This window comes from Cucurbita pepo, chromosome 9 (genome assembly GCF_057944985.1).
Source record: "Cucurbita pepo subsp. pepo isolate OVF chromosome 9, ASM5794498v1, whole genome shotgun sequence".
In the NCBI taxonomy this organism is placed as follows: domain Eukaryota; kingdom Viridiplantae; phylum Streptophyta; class Magnoliopsida; order Cucurbitales; family Cucurbitaceae; genus Cucurbita; species Cucurbita pepo.
The window spans coordinates 5494964-5513993 of NC_141806.1; the positions used below are offsets into that span (position 1 = coordinate 5494964).

At 35.6% G+C, this 19030-nt stretch overlaps 3 protein-coding genes across 5 annotated transcripts; 2 read left to right on the plus strand and 1 right to left on the minus strand.

Annotated features, from left to right (window-relative positions):
* The first annotated feature begins 727 nt into the window (after positions 1-727).
* On the plus strand, positions 728-3798 carry LOC111804244 (serine/threonine-protein kinase D6PKL2). The gene is made up of 3 exons (XM_023688977.2): positions 728-966; positions 1414-2407; positions 2695-3798. Exons 2-3 carry the CDS (start codon positions 1539-1541, stop codon positions 3572-3574), a joined length of 1749 nt encoding a protein of 582 aa, XP_023544745.2. The 5' UTR covers positions 728-966; positions 1414-1538; the 3' UTR covers positions 3575-3798.
* A 5040-nt stretch (positions 3799-8838) lies between these two features.
* Positions 8839-11950, plus strand: LOC111804248 (phosphatidylinositol/phosphatidylcholine transfer protein SFH11). Of its 3 annotated transcripts, none has more exons than XM_023688980.2 (11): positions 8839-9083; positions 9175-9203; positions 9634-9717; positions 9798-9851; positions 9946-10023; positions 10322-10375; positions 10480-10539; positions 10619-10714; positions 10871-10972; positions 11077-11157; positions 11330-11950. In XM_023688980.2, the coding sequence occupies exons 1-11, from the start codon at positions 9029-9031 to the stop codon at positions 11585-11587; spliced, it is 951 nt and encodes a 316-aa protein (XP_023544748.2). In that variant the 5' UTR covers positions 8839-9028; the 3' UTR covers positions 11588-11950. The 3 variants fall into 3 exon arrangements, with proteins under 3 accessions (XP_023544748.2, XP_023544749.2, XP_023544750.2); XM_023688981.2 differs by lacking the exon at positions 9175-9203 and adding an exon at positions 9204-9325; XM_023688982.2 differs by lacking the exon at positions 9175-9203.
* Positions 11951-12196: 246 nt separating this feature from the next.
* On the minus strand, positions 12197-14719 carry LOC111804245 (WEB family protein At1g12150-like). Its single transcript, XM_023688978.2, has 3 exons — positions 14468-14719; positions 14153-14382; positions 12197-14035 (listed from the first exon to the last, which is right to left on the minus strand). Exons 2-3 carry the CDS (start codon positions 14339-14341, stop codon positions 12575-12577), a joined length of 1650 nt encoding a protein of 549 aa, XP_023544746.2. The 5' UTR covers positions 14342-14382; positions 14468-14719; the 3' UTR covers positions 12197-12574.
* Between the last annotated feature and the right edge of the window lie 4311 nt (positions 14720-19030).

The window sequence follows — 19030 nt, forward strand, 5'->3', positions numbered from 1 at the left end:
AAATATTAAATATGATAGGTGTGGTAAAATATAATTTAGGACTAAATATCATTCTTCAAATCTTTTAACTCATATTTCAAAATTTTAAAAAATATTTTGTAGGTTAAAAATATAGATTTTTTTATTTTTTTTTAAAATAACAAGATATTATAAGCTAAAATTTTTTATTGGACTTTAAAATATTTTATGTTAAATATGTTGTAGTTCAAAATTTTAAAAATTTAAGATACTATTAAACTCAAAATGGAAAGCTACATAAAATTCAATAATTTTTTAAATTTTCTATTAAATATGATAAAAACCTAATCAATACTTTTTAAAAATTAAAAGGCTTAATAATAATTAAAAAAAAATTGAACGGTTTTTTTTAAGGTTGACAAGAAAAAGAAAAAAGGAAAATGGAAGGATTAAAGTTATAATTGAATGGAAATTAGAGGAAAGGAAGCAAAAAGAAATTGGACTTAAAAAGAATAGAAAAGAAAGGTAAAAAGAGTCTCTTTTGTGAAGGAAGGGAATTGGATAAGTGAAGTTTATAGGCCCCATGATATCTTTATGCATAAACTGGATAGAAAGAAATAGAAAAGAAAAAGAAAAAGAAAAAGAAAAAGAAAAAGAAAAAGAAAAAGGGAAGCTTTTTAATAAAGGGAGAGAAAAATGAAGGGTTTGGTTAATAATGATTTCACTCACAGAAATGGAGGGTTTTGGTTTGGAGGCATCACAGACAGCTGCTGGACATCAGTCGTTTGGTGATTCGGACCCCTTTAGTTCCTGGACAAAATACCGATGCTGAATTATTGCCTTTCTCAAAAACCCCTCTCCCTTTTAGCTTTGACCCCCTCTTTCTCTCTCCTCATCTCTCTCTCTCTCTCTCTCTCTCTCTCTCTCTTCCCCCTTTCTCCATTGTCAAGGACTCGAGCTCTGCACCAAAACCAACCAAGCTCTCTAGCACGATCCCCTTCAATTTGGGTATTCTTCTCTCTTCTTCTTCTTCTTCTTCATTCTGCTCTTGATTTCCCCTCTTAATCCTTTGCTTTTTCTTCTTGTCTTCTGGTTTTTGCATCTGGGGTTGCGTTTTTCTCTTGGATCTGTTCTGGGGTTTCACTGATTAAGCTTCAGGTTTTGATTTCAAGATCTGGGGTTTCCTTTCTCTTTCTTTCCCCCACCCTTTTTTGAAGCGGTTTTAGGTTCTGAGTTTATTCTAGTTTCTTGGCTAGGGTTCTTGATGACTTCTTTACTGTTACTGAGTGTTTGAATCTGTCTGAATCCTTGGTTTCTTGTTTTGTTTCTGTCTGTTTTCATGTTTTTTCTTCACTTATTCATTGTCTTGTCTGTGATATCTGCTTTCTGCTTTGTCTCTGACTGAATATTCATCTTCATTTTGCTTTGCTAAATCCTTGGATGACATGTTCTTAGGACATCGTTCTCTGGATGGAAGACCAAAAGACAGACAGGAGAGCTCTTGATGGTGTGTGCTGAAGCTGCTGATTAATGAATTTTCTCAAATCTGGTTTGTTCTAAAGCTCTTTTTGTTATCTCTGATGGCCTCAAAGACGAGTTTGAAACCTTCTGCAAAGCAAACTAAGGGGATAAGCACTGTTAAATCGACTGATGCTAGTGATCTTAAATCCTTACCTTCAGTTGTTTCTGGAGGAGGTGTATCAAACTCCACACACAGATTCTTGAATCATTCTGCTTTGATTGATTCGTCGAAAACCAAATCCTCGACTTTGAATCCTAAAGAATCTACTGAGTCTTGTAATCAGGAAGTCAATGAAAATTCCTTGAACTCTATAGATCTTGAGAAGAAAACATCTGAATGTGGGAGTGGGAAGGATAGTTCTGCTTCTGCCAAAGTCAATGATGGAACAAACAGTCTTGCCAAGACTAGTGGGAGCGCGAAAGTTAGTGACCGTGTTGAGATGGTCGAAAGTGGCAAGAGTAGTATATGTCGAGGAAGTACGAGTAGCGATATCAGTGATGAAAGCACCTGTAGCAGCTTTAGTAGTAGTATCAGCAAGCCTCACAAATCAAATGACTTGAGATGGGAGGCTATCCAAGCTGTACGTGCTAGGGATGGGATGTTGGGATTAGGCCATTTTAGACTATTGAAGAGACTGGGTTGTGGCGATATCGGAAGTGTCTACTTGTCGGAATTGAGTGGCACTAAGTGTTATTTTGCAATGAAGGTTATGGATAAAGGGTCTCTCGCTAGTCGAAAGAAGTTGCTTCGTGCTCAGACCGAAAGAGAAATATTGCAGTCTCTTGATCATCCATTCCTTCCTACATTGTATACACATTTTGAGACTGACAAGTTCTCATGCTTGGTGATGGAGTTCTGCCCTGGGGGAGACTTACACACTCTAAGGCAGAGACAGCCGGGGAAGTATTTTCCCGAACAAGCGGTGAAGTATGTTCGATGCTTCGAACTCTATGAACGTCTCTTTCAATTTTGTTGACTTGCATATAATGGTTCAATTCCTTTTGATTTCCCATGATTCCATAGACTATCAGCATCATTTCGCTCTTTTGGAGAGATAGTGGCCCCTGTTTTACAAGTAGAAGAAACAGTTAATACATGTGATTCTATGATAATATTAAGCTTTGAGCATAAGACAGCATTACATTTCTGAGGTTTAGTCTTACATGTTAGAAGACCTGCATAAAACTTATTAATGGTATGATATTTCGGTGCAGATTTTACGTAGCGGAGGTCCTCCTAGCACTCGAGTATCTTCACATGCTTGGGATTGTATATCGGGACCTTAAGCCTGAGAATGTTCTCGTGAGGGAAGATGGACACATTATGCTTTCAGACTTCGATCTTTCCCTAAGATGTGCTGTTAGTCCAACATTAGTGAAGGGCTCATGTTCTGAGTCCGAACCCTTACGAAAGAATTCAGCTTACTGTGCCCAGCCAGCTTGTATCGAGCCTTCCTGCATCCAGCCATCCTGTGTAGTTCCCACGTCGTGTTTTACTCCCCGACTTTTCTCTAGCAAGTCAAAGAAGGATAGAAAACCCAAGACTGAAATAGGTAACCAGGTAACACCATTGCCAGAGCTGATTGCAGAGCCGACGGAGGCAAGGTCAATGTCATTTGTTGGTACACATGAGTACTTGGCACCCGAGATCATTAAAGGCGAAGGTCACGGAAGTGCTGTTGACTGGTGGACTTTTGGAATCTTCCTATACGAACTGTTGTTTGGTAAAACTCCTTTTAAAGGATCTGGGAATCGGGCGACGTTGTTCAACGTCGTTGGTCAGCCATTGCGGTTTCCAGAATCCCCAGTTGTCAGTTTTGCTGCAAGGGATCTCATCAGGGGATTGCTCGTCAAGGAACCACAGCATAGGTTAGCTTACAAAAGAGGGGCAACTGAGATCAAGCAACACCCGTTCTTTGAAGGTGTTAACTGGGCGTTGATACGATGTGCTTCGCCACCAGACGTACCGAAGCCTGTTGAGATCGAGAGGATACCATCACCAGCACCTCCAGTCAGTGGAAAAGCAGTGATGGCTGCTAGACCTGCTCCTGATTCCAAATCATCTGATAATTATCTCGAGTTTGATTTCTTTTAGTAAAATATGGTTCACGTCACAGACACAGACACAGACATGTTCCTCTCGGAAGATGGGTTCGAATCATTCTACCTGTTCATGATGAAGTCGAAGAAGTAAAGTTATTGATAGATGGGTTGATGAATTGTACTTGTTTTTGCCTGTCAACGATTTCAATTTTCACTTTGCATAAGTTATTGTATGTACCTTTTGTCATCTAAAGCTTCAGTACAGTTCACTGCAAAGTGAATTCAAGGCTGTCTGTTAACGTAACATCAGTGGATCAGGAGACATGAAGATGATGTTCTCCAAGAGAAGAAACCACTGATGTTCTTGAATTGGATGTTGCTGTTGCTGCTGCTGAAATTCGGAGACGAGGGAATATGTGACAAAGACGACCGAGGAGGACAACTCACTCATTTCGTAGGTGGATTCCTTTCCTTCATATATGATTTTCACATCACAGAAATCTTCCTATGGTTAGAAATCACGACCTCCACATTAATATGATATTGTCCACATTAATATGATATCATCCTCGAGAATTAGGTTGTTTGTTTAGAAAGAGAGGAGACAGACCTGGGTTTGATGCTCCCTACTAGATCAAGAATTGCCAATTGGCCACCATATCATTCTCAATCATCACAGCCCTTCACCTTAACCTGTAAAAAGTTGGTGACATTATCAAAAACTTGTTCACAAAATCGAACTGAAATGCACAGGACGCAATCTTATCTACCTGAGCAGAGCATTCATCAACAAACTTCTGAAACATTCCCACTTTTAGTTGCCATTAAATTGCTTAAAATCAGTTATGTTTCGCATCAAATTCTACTGATTCTAACCGAAGAAAGCTATTTTAAATCTGAAAGAAACAGAGAGAGAGAGAGAGGACATACATGGACTGGGGAAAAACTAGACGATAGAAGATTGGTAAAACTGCGAAATCGAGATTCCATTGTGAGGCGTCCATACTGGAATCGATGTTATCGCCGATCCCGACGTAAACGCAGGGGTTCGATTTGCGAAAATCGAAGGAAACCAATTTTCCTCGACCGCAATCCCTAGCTCGATCTCGAACAGCTCGCTCCATTTCTCCTCTTAATTCTTGCTTAAGCTTCGATCTAATTGGAAATCTTCACCGGCGAAGTAGTGCTTCCTCGTCGATCCTTGATCTTCAGAACAAATACCTCCTTCCAGCAACAGAAATTGATCGGTGGAAGCCAGTATGTGGGAATTCCACTTTTGAAATTTCTCAGTTGTTTTCCTTTTCTGCTGAAAACGATAAGATCCACTACCAAAATCAAAGAAAAAAGAACAGCGACTACGGAATCTAGAACAGAAAGGCATGAACAACGACGAGGAAACTGAAAATTTGCAGTCGAATTTGTATGCGATTTACTGATTACTTGATTTCATTATGCCGTCTACCCTCATCTACCATTAATGTGGGATTTAAGCTTCTAACGTACAAGAATTGAGCATTAAAGCAATTAATCTAATACCGGTTTTGAAGATTGAGTGAAGCCAGCAGCCCGGATTTGACATCATAGCCGAAACCTCTCATCTGGTAACCCTGCAATCTGCATGCATGTTAAAAGGATCACCTATGGGTGGTGGAATATGTAAGAAAACAATTTACCATCCTAGGGGTGTACATTCAACCTGGATCAACCCAACCTGAACGATAAGGGTTGGGTTTGGTTGGGTTGGATTAGTTTTTCGGATTGGTTTGGGTTCATTTTTTCTGAACCTAAACTGACTCGGTTCTGTTTCGGATTCATAGAGCAAAACCCTCGGGTTAACTCAAGCCAAATAAAAATATATAAAATATACTTAGAACTTACCAGTAATAAGTTTGCTAGAACATTCACATCTGAATTCAACCCCAATCAAATACATTAACTAATTAATTAATTTTTTTTAATAATTATAAATTGATTTGTGTTTGTTGGTAAACTTTTAATTATTTATTATTTATTCGAATAATTATAAATTGTGGATAAATAATTTTTTTTAACAACTGACAATCCAACCCCAACCCAAAAATAGAAGGTTGAGTTGGATTGAGTTGAGTTACTATTCCAACGAACCTAACTTTTGGTTTGGAAAAAACAAATATGTTAACTCAACCCAACTCCACCATTTAACCAATCATTTTTTACCAAATTTATCTGCGTTAGCCAAATAATGCACCATTAAAAAGCTGACTTTTCTACCTTTTGAAGGAGGAAAAAAAAGAAAACACTAATCATTTGGAATGCATTAGTTTTATTCTTTACAAATTCTAGTTTTCTTCTCTATTTTCTTTTTTACTTTTTCTTATTCTATTTTCATTTTTTTTATTTACATTTAAACGGTTTCATTTTCATATATTAGCATTGGAACGGCTTTAAATGGTTTAGAACTTCATGTTTAAGAAGTCAACTTTTTTGGTAAGTTGGAACTCAGAATTCGTAAACTTTGACTGAGAAACTCTCCCTCTACCCTAAAAGTCGTAATATGGGTCTTATTTCTTTCCCTTTAGAAAATAAAGTGGAACAATATTGCTGAAGAAGTTGAGGGGAGAAGAGGCCTGTATCGACTAGATCGAGAGAAAGTTTGGAGCGTTTTTAAAAAAATTCATAGAGGTGAGTAGGCACTATCTCCGAGTTCTAACTTTGTGTAGAGTGAACCAAATGGTGCGAGGATAAATCCTAGACCTTCATGGTTGATATGTCTACATTTTTTATAAAGAAACTATCGTAAAATAATGGTTAAAACATTCGAACATGACCTTAATTTAGCACTCAGTGCATGAATTAGGTGATTAAGCAAGGCCTAGTAGATTATTAGAAAAAGTGTCACCTTGATCTATGATCTGTCAATCTATATAGTGCATGTGCGGTCCCCTACCACTCAAAGCATAATTATGATTTGAGTTCATCGGGCGAAACTCTAGTAGACTCCACATTGTTGTCATGAAAAGGGGGTGGTGTTTTCCCTCGATACTACACATGTCGTGATAGACCCATACACATAATCTAGAGGAATATGAAATGTACGATAGTCATTAATCCCTAACATACTCATAATCTAGTCATACGAACATAGTTACCAATGGGTCATGCAACCGAGCACATATCAACATGGCTAAGTCCCTATTTACATAGTCAACCTGCTTATTTTTATTATTTTTATTAATTTAAATAGGTAATAAGACAAAAATTAAATTTAGAGGGGTAAGAAATAAGATAACTATATATAAATATAAAAATAAAGAGAAACTGGTGTGGAGACACGTGTACCCCCAGAAAAGGGGTATGTGGAGGGAAAATTGAAGAGTCCAGAAACTACAAAACTAAAATAGAATTTGAAGAAACGAAGCAGCCATTTTGACGTTGAATTCAAATCACCAAAAAAGGAAAGGTGTAATTTTGTAAATAAATAACTCATTAATTAAAATGTGGGCCCCACCTATCCATTCATATTAATTGTTATTATTATTATTATTTTCTTTTATTTTCCCTCCTTTTGACATGTTTGCCCATCTTGATTCCTTTTAATTATGTAAAATTCATCATATCTCCACCTTTTAAAAAAACTTTTTACTTTTTTTTGTTTTTGACATTTTGTATTAAATTGGAATATCTTATTATATTTTTTATTTTTACATTATCTTCGCTTTTCTAAAATATATATATTTTTTATTTTTTTTATTCACTAATCAATATAAAATATACGTGTGTATAGAATAGGTAGAATATTTGACCTTCTATCATCAAATATAAAAATTTTAAAAATAATTGAATATTTTACCTTTAAAGACGATAAATACTTTTATTTCTTTAAATTATACCTAGATTGATAATCAATCTAAATATTTACTCATATTTATATTAATACATTTCCAACTTTTTAAAAATTTAAAATATACACATAAATTTTGTTCAATTTTTATTAAAATCATCTATGAACAGTTTATCGATTATCTCTGAACTTTTTAATGTTACTTTATAAAAGTTTTATATAATGTATTTTAAGAATGTGGTACAGAAGAGTATTTTTGAACTTTTTAAAGAGTTCAAAGGTATTAATGAAACTTTTAAAATATATTTTTTATACATAAAAGTTCAAGAGTATTTTTGAAATAAAATATTAATAATTTTCCTTCAAAGTTCAGGATATTAGGATATTGGTAGACAAAGTATAATGTGGAATGATATTTTTATTAATTTAGAGTATTTTATTTTTGTACGTAGTTTCAAATATTTTATTTTTATTTATAACTTTTTTTTTATGTAAAATCTAATTTAATCATTAAAGATAGTTTTATATGGAAAATTTAATATGGGTCCAAATAGCTTATTACTGAAACTTTAAACAAATATTTATGTTGGCATATATTGATTTAGATTCTTGTTAATTATTTTTTAAAATAATTAAAATGATTAACTAAATATTTATACATAATTCAAACATTAATATAGAATCTTAGAAAATTTGAAAACTAAAATAGAGAATAGGGTGTAATGTTGAAATTTTGAAAAAATATTTTGATAAAAAATTATTAATGACTTTGACTAAAATTATTCTCTTCATTTTTTCTTGATCGGTAATATGAACTAAAATAGAATCTCCAAAATTTATAATGGGAATAATTTTTTTTTTAATTTGTTGATTTTAACTAATTAAATTTATTATAATTAAACCAAATATATATAATATAAAGTTATATATAAAAAAGCCATTTTAAACAATAATTGAGTAATTTAATTATTTTTGTAGATTGATAGAATACGTATTTTGAAAATATAAAAATTGTTTATATGAAAATTTAAAAATACTTTAATTTTTTTTTTATAAAATTTAAAAATATTTTTACAATTAATACCTCATTTTTAACTATTTATAAATTTTTACCAGTAACCGACAGTTTTTTGTCCATATATTAATGGTAAAAAAAAGTAATTTTTTTATATAAAGATTAAGAGGGTTAATACTACTATTTATAAAATTAAAAAATAGGAATGAATTTTAAAAAATAATATTAACAATTTGGAATATAATAAAACTTTTTTTAATGATATATTATTATTAAAAGTTGAATATAAAAAATTTGGGTCCAAATCTATTAGAGGTATTTTTAAAGGTAGAATATTTTGAGAGGAAACCACGTCCTTCTCTCTCCTCTGACTCGCAGAGAGAGAGAGAGAGGACATGGCGTTGACCTGCCGCTTGTGTTGACGGGTCTGTTTCCCTTCCCTTTCTCTTCTCAGTCTTTAAATGCAACGACGGTATTTGTCCTCTGTACTTAATATCATGTAAGGAGTCACAACAACACAAATTTCAATTTTCTTTTCCATTTTTTTTTTAATTTATTCAAAATTTAATTCCGGTGAAGAACAGACACCCAATTTCTCTGTTCTTTAATTCATATTTGCTGGGATAGAGAGCATTCTGAAGAAGAAGAAGAAGAAGAAGAAGAAAGACGAAATGGAGGTCCGTTCTGAGGAGGCGATCCGCCAGCTTCAAGCTTTGATGGATCACGGTTAGCGCCTAATTTTTCTTTCTTCTTCTCTCTACTCTTTTAACTTTTGTTTTTCTCTCTTTTTTTCAATCGGGTTTTTGTTTAATGCCAGTTGAGGAGCGATTGATGTCCACTTTTCAGGTTCGCATTCTCTTTTTCCCCTGTTTTTTGCTCCGATCTGTGTGTTTTCTGCGAGTTTCCTGTTCTTGAAGTGGATTTCTGCTTCCCCCTCCCCCAATCCCATGAGCTTGAAGAAAGGGAAGGTTTAGTTTCAATCATCCTTGCCTGGAATTTGTTGTTTCGAGAGATTTGTGACTCTGTTTGTAGCTTGTTTTCGTGATTCGAACCTAGAATCGTTCAAGTCATTGTGAAAGATTCAATAAATTGGGGTCTAGGGTTGGGTAAATTGTGGGATGAAACTCAAACTGTTAATCAGCCTGATGAACTTATCCTGTTTTAAATGGATTTAAGATATGAGTTTTCCTTTTCTTCTCAGGATGACTGGTTTGTGTTTATTAAGCTATTTTATCAAGTATAAACAGCTCAGAATGATCTCTATGTATGGTTGTAGAATGTTCATCAAGGCTATCTAGCTGAAACGTTGGAGCGATTTCTGAAGGCGCGAGATTGGAACGTTAGCAAAGCCTACAAAATGGTTAGACATGGTTCACTATTATTCTTACAGTTTGAATCCATATTTTGTGTTCATCTTGATGTACTTTTATGATATTGCAGCTGCTAGATTGCTTAAACTGGCGAGTAGACAATGAAATCGACATGATGTTAACAGTAAGTGTTTATCCTGCTTAGCTGTTGAACTTTTCCCCACGATCGGCTGTCCCCCGAGTTCTTGTTGTATTCATCGATTGCTCTTTGTCTGCAGAAACCCATAATTCCTGTTGACGTTTACAGAGCGGTTCGTGATTCTCAGCTCATAGGACTTTCAGGTTATTCAAGAGAGGTGCATACTAAAGTTCTTCTTGTTCTGAAAACTTACCGAGTTAAGTTAGAGCACGCGATTGAAATATCGAAAACTAGAGAAAATGAATGAAAGCGATCATCCAGGAAACTTGATGTGATCTCCATGAACGTCGAAAGTCTTTATTAATATCGAAAAAGCTTACCAATGAAAGGAAGTTAGCTTACAAATTAAGTCACTAACAAACTCAACTAAAAGTTACAAATAACTACAACACTTTTCTTCCTTGCTCGCTCATACTTTTTCGTTTCTATGAGTAATTTCCGGTCGTTTCCTCTAGGGCCTACCAGTCTTTGCCATTGGTGTTGGACTCAGCACGTTCGATAAAGCGTCTGTGAGTATTGTTATGGAATATATGGTTTTGTGCTGACAAACCATCTTCTGCATATTAAGAAGTGTCATATTCGGTTTTTTATTCTTCATTTGTTTCTGTTTCAGGTTAACTACTACGTTCAGTCACACATTCAAATTAATGAATATCGGGATCGCGTAATCTTGGTGAGCTATAGAGTTACGAATCTTATCTATGCTCCCTTAGGCATTGCTGCCCTGTATTGACCTTTATACGTTTTTGTAGCCTTCTGCATCGAAAAAGTATGGGCGGCCTATTACAACTTGTGTTAAGGTATTAGATATGACTGGTTTAAAGCTATCATCACTGAGCCAAATTAAGGTAAAAACACGTTAACGTAGTCAGGTTCAAGCTTATTTTTCCTTTGGAACGATGACTCAGAGTTCGGAAAGATCTTTCTTGACTACCTGATTCGATTCTTCGTGGAACTTGTGAATTCTTTGATTTTCAGCTGCTATTTGCACTCCCATTTTGCAGTTATTGACAATCATATCAACCATCGACGACTTGAACTACCCGGAGAAGACAAATACATATTTCATAGTAAACGCCCCTTACATATTTTCATCTTGTTGGAAGGTAAGTCGATATATGGTTGGTCCGTGAAATTTTACTTCCAAGTTTTTAACACAACTCCTCTGAATTAACTTTTAAACAATGGGTGTGATTTGTATCTCTTGTAGGTAGTCAAGCCTCTGTTGCAGGAGAGAACTAGGAAAAAAATACAAGTTTTATCAGGCAGTGGAAGAGATGAACTGCTGAAGGTAAGTTGATTTTGATTGCTAATGGAAGTACAAATTTCTCATGTTCGATATAATATAGATTTAATTTCGATGAAAACGAACTGGGTTTGAATTATATACTGCCTATGTGATTCAATCTCTTTGATTCATTATCGTTCAATAACAAGGAGGTCGAATTTTATGCTTTTTATAGATAATGGACTATTCGTCTCTCCCACATTTCTGCAAAAGAGAAGGCTCGGGATCATCGCGTCATTCATCTGATGGAGATGAAAATTGCTATTCTTTGGATCATCCCTTTCATCAACAACTCTACAACTACATCAAGCAACAAGCGGTGCAGGAATCTTCGAGACCGATCAAACAGGGATCTGTTCATGTAAGTCTACCTGAACCACCTGCAGATGGAGCTGAAATTGTTAAAACCATTGAGTTAGAGTTGCACAAGTAGGGGAATAGATTAGGCAGCCTAAAAATATGAAAACCAAGGTAATAGAGATGACGACTCCGTCTACGGCTTGAAGCAACAGAAACCTAACTCCATGCATTTCAAAAAGACGTTGATGGCTGCAGGACTGAAGTTCATTTTGGAAGCCCTGCCTACGACATTAACACGACATGGCTAATGTACTACTATCCCAAGGAAAAATCCAGGTTTAAGATAATATATTGTATGTAATTTCACATATAGGCTGACTAAGTAGGATTGTCCTCTAGTCATTGTTCTTTAGTTAGCTCCCTGTTGCGCAGACCATTTCATATATACTGAAATGCACGGTTTCTATTGATATAATAAATATGTTCTTCACATCTTGATTTGTTTGTCTGATATCCCACGTTGGTTGGGTAGGAGAACGAAACACCTTTATAGGGGGGTGTGGAAACCTTTCCCTAGTAGACGCGTTTTAAACCCGCCTTTTCTTGAGGGGAAGTCCAAAAGGGAAAGCGGGCTTGGGCTGTTATAGTTTCCTTTTTTTTTAGCTCAAATTTGACCGTGTTTTCGTGTTGGTAGCATCAAAATATGTTATTGGGCATAGATGGGTGGAGTTTGCAACTTGAGTAGAACATGAAGCTTCAGATTTTGTTTGATGGGTTCTGTTTCTTTCTCCCCATCCCTTTAGAATCTCAAGAATATATTTGCTTAAATGTGCACCTGCTATGTCTTTCATTTTACAGCCATTGATGCGTGAATATACACAAAGCTTGTGGAAAGATATAAAATAGGGGCAATGCTTAAATCTATGCCAACCATTTTTGATGATGATGGCAAAATGTGACTTGCTTCTATTCCTAGAAGAATCCGACGTTTTCGATCGTTCAACGAGATGCTCGGAAATCAGGTTTGGCTTTAGATTCTGAAGCTGCTTTGACCATTTTTAGAGTTGAAATTCTACTTTTTGTAGCACTTTTTTGGTTTTGAAAGCTAGAAATGAATATGTCAAGAAGTAACTTGAGGTGCCATCTTTTGTTCCTCTTGTCGCCAACGCTGGAGTTCGCCTTCTATCACCATTTTTGCCGACTCGGCCATCTCTGCACCCTTTAACGCCATATTTGTTGCTATCTTGATCTCCTCGATCGCTTTTAAGTTAGCCTCTAGCTTTTTCATTGCTTCATTTTGCCTTGCAGTGATTACCTCGACCTCGGCAATGCTGTTTGCCTCTTCCTTTTCTGCCAATATTTTCGATTCTTTCACCCTTCTGCTCAACGATTCAAACTCGTCCACTGTTATTTTGATTTCGGTCGATTTATCGCTATGTTTTGCATCTATACTCTTCATCTCATCCAGAGCTTTCTTCTCTGCTGTTTTTGCTTCTTCAGCCTCTTTCTGTACAATCTGTAGTTTGCTTTCTGCTTCCTGTATGAAGCTTCTGCTATCGTCTGCTATTCGCTTAAGCTCGGCTGCTTCTCGCTTCATCTCTAGAGCTTCTTGCTTTGCCATTTTAGCTTCAGATAGAAGTTGTTGAAGCTTCAAGCTCTGTTGTCTTCTGTCTTCTAAGATCTTTTCTTCTCTATCAAGCTTCTTATGCAGCTCCTCTCTCTCCCTCTTCACAGTCTCCACTTCTCGTCCCAACGAACTAACGAAGCTCCGAAGAGAGCTTTCTTGTTCGGAAACTTGTTGCAGAGTCCGAGCAGCTTCGTTAAGCTCCACCGTCAAGGCTCGAACAGTTTTCATTTCAGAAGCATGGATTTTCTTCATCTTCTCTTGCAGAACTTCGATCTCTGATGTCGTTTCTTTAAGCTTTTCCTCAAGAGAAACGGTCATTTGTGGATTGATTTCATTCTTCAGAATCATCAAATTCCTCTCTGCGTCTTCTTTAGCAGTCTTGTACTCATTGAAATACACTTCTTTCTCTGTCAGAATCTTAACATGGTCTTCTTGTGCCTCGATCGAAACCTGCTTTAGCTGTTCGATTTCTTGTTGCGTTTCAGCAATTTGCTTTGAAAGTTCAACCAACCGATCGCTGTTGAGTTTCGCCGATCGTTGCGCCTCAGCAGCTAGCTGTAACGCAGCCATCTTCCCCTCCAATGCTGCATCAAAATCCTGGCGGATTTTCGTTAGCTCCTGCTTCGAAGCGTCGAGTTCAGCTACGATGATCGCATACTCAGTTCTCGCATAATCCAGCTCCTGTTTCCAAGCGCAGCCACTGCTAGTGTCTGGTTGTTTAGTGATCTCGAGCTTCTTGGATTGGAGTTCGACAACTTCAGCAGCGTCCATTGTAGTTTTCATCGACTTGTTGACAGAAGAAAGCTTCATAGTGAGATCTTCCAGCGTTCGTTTGGCGGTTTGGAGCTCGGAAAGCGCTTTAGATTTAGTCGCTTCGGAATTCTGAAGCTGTTGCTTGATCTTGCTAAGCTCCCTCTGAGCCAAAAGAAAGTCTGTTTCATTTTCCAATACATTCTGTTTGGAAGATGATACAAAATTCTATTAGGATCATCCAAATTCATCATTGTTCTTCAACATTCTTCAAATAATCTTATAAAAAAAAAAAAAAAAAAAAAAAAAAACAAGAAAAACCTCAGATGAAAGCTGCTTAGCCCTTCTAATGGTGCGCTTGTCCTTGGAAGAAACAGCAACCTCTCCAAACAAACTAACAGCTGCTTTCACAGATTGAAATGGTGCTCTTGTATCAATCTCCCCAACCTCTGTCTTTGAATTTGAAGACCCTTTTGGTTGTTCTTTGATTCGAATGTTCGCCATTGCCATTTTCTATCTCTATATAATACTCCTGTTCGAGATCTTTTAACCTGCAAATTTACGAGGGATGAGGATAAGAATACCCAGAACGATGAACCTATGAACCTATGATTTGATAGAGGAAGACAATCTCACCGAGATTTATAGTGATTGAGCCCTGTCCGAACCCGAATCCGTTATTGAAATCTTGGTGTTGTTTAGTTTGAAATATAAGAATTTGAGGAAGGAACATGATTGATTATATATGGTTGGAGAGCTTTCCTCAGGTTCTTAGGTGTAGATAACACCCAATAACAAGAAAAAAACTCATTATAAATAATTAGGCAAACAAGAAAACAAGTTTTAAAGACTTCAGTCAAGAGTGTCCTATTGGGAGGCCAATGCTCCCTACGTTTCTCCTTCTTGTTGGATGTTTAAGAAGCTTAAAATAACTCACAAATTCCTACAAACTCTCCATTACCACAAATTTGTGTATGATTCTAAACCCCTCTTTACCTGTCCACCCTTAATTAGCCAACTGATTTTGTGGTTCATAATCATTCATAAACATATTTTTGACTCATTTCAAACCATTTTAACTAAAAAAATGAACACTTTAATGCTTAAGTTCTTCCTAAAAGAAGGAAAAAAATAAATTATAATCTTGGTAATGAAGTAAAATACATAATCAAATGAATGAATCCAACCACTCATCCTTTGTATGTATTCAAACTAGCTATTACAAGAAGCCATTGACTATTGCAAAATGTAAGGATTGAACTTTAAGTTGAAATTGATGTCATGGTTCACATGAGTTGAATACAAAGGATGTAAGGATTGAATTTGAAATTGATGTCATGGGTTCACATAAGTTGACTTTGATACAAAGGACGAAATCAGCTCAAACAAATCAAGTAAGTGGCCTTATTATAGGATAGACTAGAAATTATATGAGTAAACTCTTAAGGTAAAAAGAGAGTTATCATCGTTCTAACTAGTTCTGGGTTGAAATCAATTCGTTAAGTTAGCTTTATTTCTTAAAGTTTGCAAGCCAAGAGTGAGGATGGAATGAAACAATAATTTTTTTTTTTTGATATTTTTATTGAGCATAGAAGCTTAGCCATATACTCAAATCAAATTGAAAGAGAACCTTTAGGGTACATCTACAAAATCATTAATTAGATGCTAAATTTTGTAACGACTTGCTTCTCGGGAGATTCAAGCCACGAACTATTACATGCCAATATGGAAGGAACATGTTTAAATGCGTAAATAAATTGTAAAAATATGCAATTACAAAATGATCGTGCAAGAGTACATTTATAAAAGACATATTGTATGAAAATTTATACAAATCCAAATGTCGGGGAAGAAAAATATGATTCGGATCTACTTGCTTTCTATAGTCGCACGACTTGAACACTCCCGCTATTGATTTGTTAAATTACGTTTCATATGAAAAAGAAACGTAGCATGCACATGAAAAAGAAATGTTTGGGACTAAACTTTAAGATCTAGAGCTCTTAATGAACTTATATAGGGTACTAAACTATAATTACTCCTTGCATGATGTAATTGATTGTTTTTCTACTGCTTGTACATAATCGTGTTGAAATGAAGGATGAGAATTTGTGTATCTGTGCTCCAAGTTCTTGATAAATGTTATCACCTTGTAGAGTATGTGTGACTGTATGCATGATTTATTGTACAATAACTCCAGGAGATTAAGTGTGTGATTCTCCCTGTGGAGTGGAGCGTAATTAGTTGAGAGACAGAACAAGAATAGTGTGTGAGTATCAATTTCGATAGACATTAACCTAGGAGAGAACACCTCAAGTAGTTCAAGCACAATAAAATGTAAGAGACTATTAGAGGGTGTAGCCCTAATGCTTCCGCTGAACCAGACTCGAGGATTCGAAACTGCGAAAAGCTAGAGACGTCAATCAATGTCAAGAGCACCAAACTTGCCTAGGGACCTAAAAAGCCACCATGACAACCCCAGTAGACAAAGGTAACCTAGGCTGATGGCAGCTGGTACAGTGTCGGTAAAACTTCCACTTTCCTTTTCACTACGGTACGATATTGTTGAGCTTCGTAAGGCTGGTTAGGGACGTGTGACTTTATAGTTTATTTAACCTTTATTTTTGTTTAATTCTAAATAAAATCAAGCAATGCTTCCGCTACATGAGTAACGTCTATTCCCTTTGTGGGTGTTTTAAACTTAAGAGAATCTTGAAGTACCTTTCTAGCACAACTCTCCTTCTCCAATCCCTTCGGAATTTTATTTCAAGAAGCTCCCACAAGACTTGGCCTTGTGTTTCAGTCATATCGAAGAAGACTTTATGAACGAGATTCATCCATTAGAGGAGTAGAGCAAGTAGATTAAAGCCCCGCCAAAACTTTCTCTATATTTCTTCAAGGCATGTTTGTTTAACCTTTAATTTTGTTTAATTCTAAGTAAAATCAAAGCTGATTCCAATGCTTCCACTGCATGAGTAAAACGTCAATTCCTTTTAGTTGGTGTTTTAAACGTAAGAGAATGTTGGAGAATCTTCTAGCACAATAAAAAAAAATGAAAAAGGAAATAAAATAATGGAAGATAAGAACAATTTAGAATCTCACGAGTTGACTTAAAAGAAAAAAAAAGTGAAAATTTTGAACAATTTTATCACCGAATACTAAAGTGATAAGTCCACCACAACCAACTAAAATTTTCTATTGTAATTGTTAGGATTGCACAACAACACACACTCGATCTAGATGAACACAAAGATAAGAGAGAGAAAATGCATGAGAAATACTAGTTAAAAGTTTATTGATGACTTAAATTATGTACACTAAAAGATAATACAGAGAATACAGAAAGTACATTTTAAAAGAACGGCCTAATATATGGTTCAGTTTACTATATATGATTTTATCAAATATAACCGTCTACTGTATATATAACTATCTATCATATGTATCTTTACAAGTTTTTTTATTATAAACAATTGTTTATTGTATATTTTCTATATATAACTTTACTATGTATAACAATTGAATTAGTTATAAATAGGCCGCAAGCTCCATAACCCAACAATTCTCCCACTTGGAGTCAAATCCAGTCAACCAAGAATTTCATTATCAAACGACCATCAATATCTTCTCTGCACTATACCAATTGAGACTTTGCACAACCTCATTTTTTCAACATCAACACATTTTGTTAACATGTTTTCTGGATTCTTTGACCCTCTATCTTCTCCAAACACATCACCATCTTCCACTAACCTGCGAGTGAAATGGTATCGTCTTCTGATGTGTTTTGTCTTTGATAGACCGGGTTCTTCACCAACTGTATGACACTTTGACTATCTACATGAAGAATCTTCTCATGCTGCTTCTTGCCTAATTCTTTACATAATCTGTCATCAGTATCATTTCCTTTCCTGTTTTAGCTATTGCCACGTACTCAACCTCAGTAGATGAAGGAGCAACACAAATCTGAATCCTAGACATCCAACTCATCTCATCATCCACGACTTGCTCCCACTTGGTTGTATCCTCCAACTGTAGGGCATCACTAATGGGCTCTGGTTCCTCTTCATCAGTCAACAACATATAGTGTCAACAACATATAGTGTAATGAAGGTATATACCTATCTAATACTCTGATACTTCTGGTTGATCCTCTCAACACCTGCTTAGGTGTCACTTGCTCCACCTCTGTCTAGCATGAATCTCACGGTGTGAATTTTTTAGAGAGCGTGAAGAGGAAAACGATGTATCTTATATACCTTTTTCCTCCCACTAAGTATTTTAGATGGTTGGGTATACTTATTACTTAGGTATATTCCGGCTAATTAAATATAACCTAAGTCTAGGTGATTTTTCCAAAACTTACATCACTCAAGCATGCTCATAAAACTGGGCTAACTAAGCTCAAGTACTGGTCCGATCTCCAGGTAGTAGGTGTTCCGTAAACCGTTAACTTAAGTACCTCGAGCCTTAGACAAGATCGTGCCAGGTGAGCTTTCTTGTGAGCACAATTTTACAAGACATCGACCTATTTTAACTCTTAAAATTGATCGTGCTTGGTTCTTAACCCTAAGTGAGCATGTACTTATCTTTATTATAGATTTTAACGTCTATCTCGTTTTATGACGTTAAAAATAACCTATAACATGCATCTAACATGCTTTATATAACAATTATATAATCATCCATTCCATGCAATAATATAACAATTTATATCTATCACTCATGGAACCCTAAACATGCATACAATACATTATAACACTTATAACATACTTGGAATGCATGAAACATGCTTAGCCTATGGTGGGATTTTAAATCTATATGACATACTTTATGCATATACATTTTCTATTTAATTAAAACATACATTCATAATGCATAATTAATTAAACACGCTAAAGTGGATTGGTTTTGGCATTTTAAAACAAGCAATTAACTAAATTATTACATTAATAATTAAAAATAACTTGAACCGCTCCCGAGGATCACGAACTGGGCAAACCGACCCTTAAAAACATTGAACCGGACCCTAAAGGCAGAAAAAACACCCGAACCACCTCTTCCATCTTCTTCTTCGGTTCAGCTTGCTATCTCTTCCATTTTCGATCAATTACAACCTAAAATGGACTCTAATGACTCCATAAAAATTACAGGTCTTTCTTCATTTATTAAAGCCCATACACATTAGGCTTATTACAA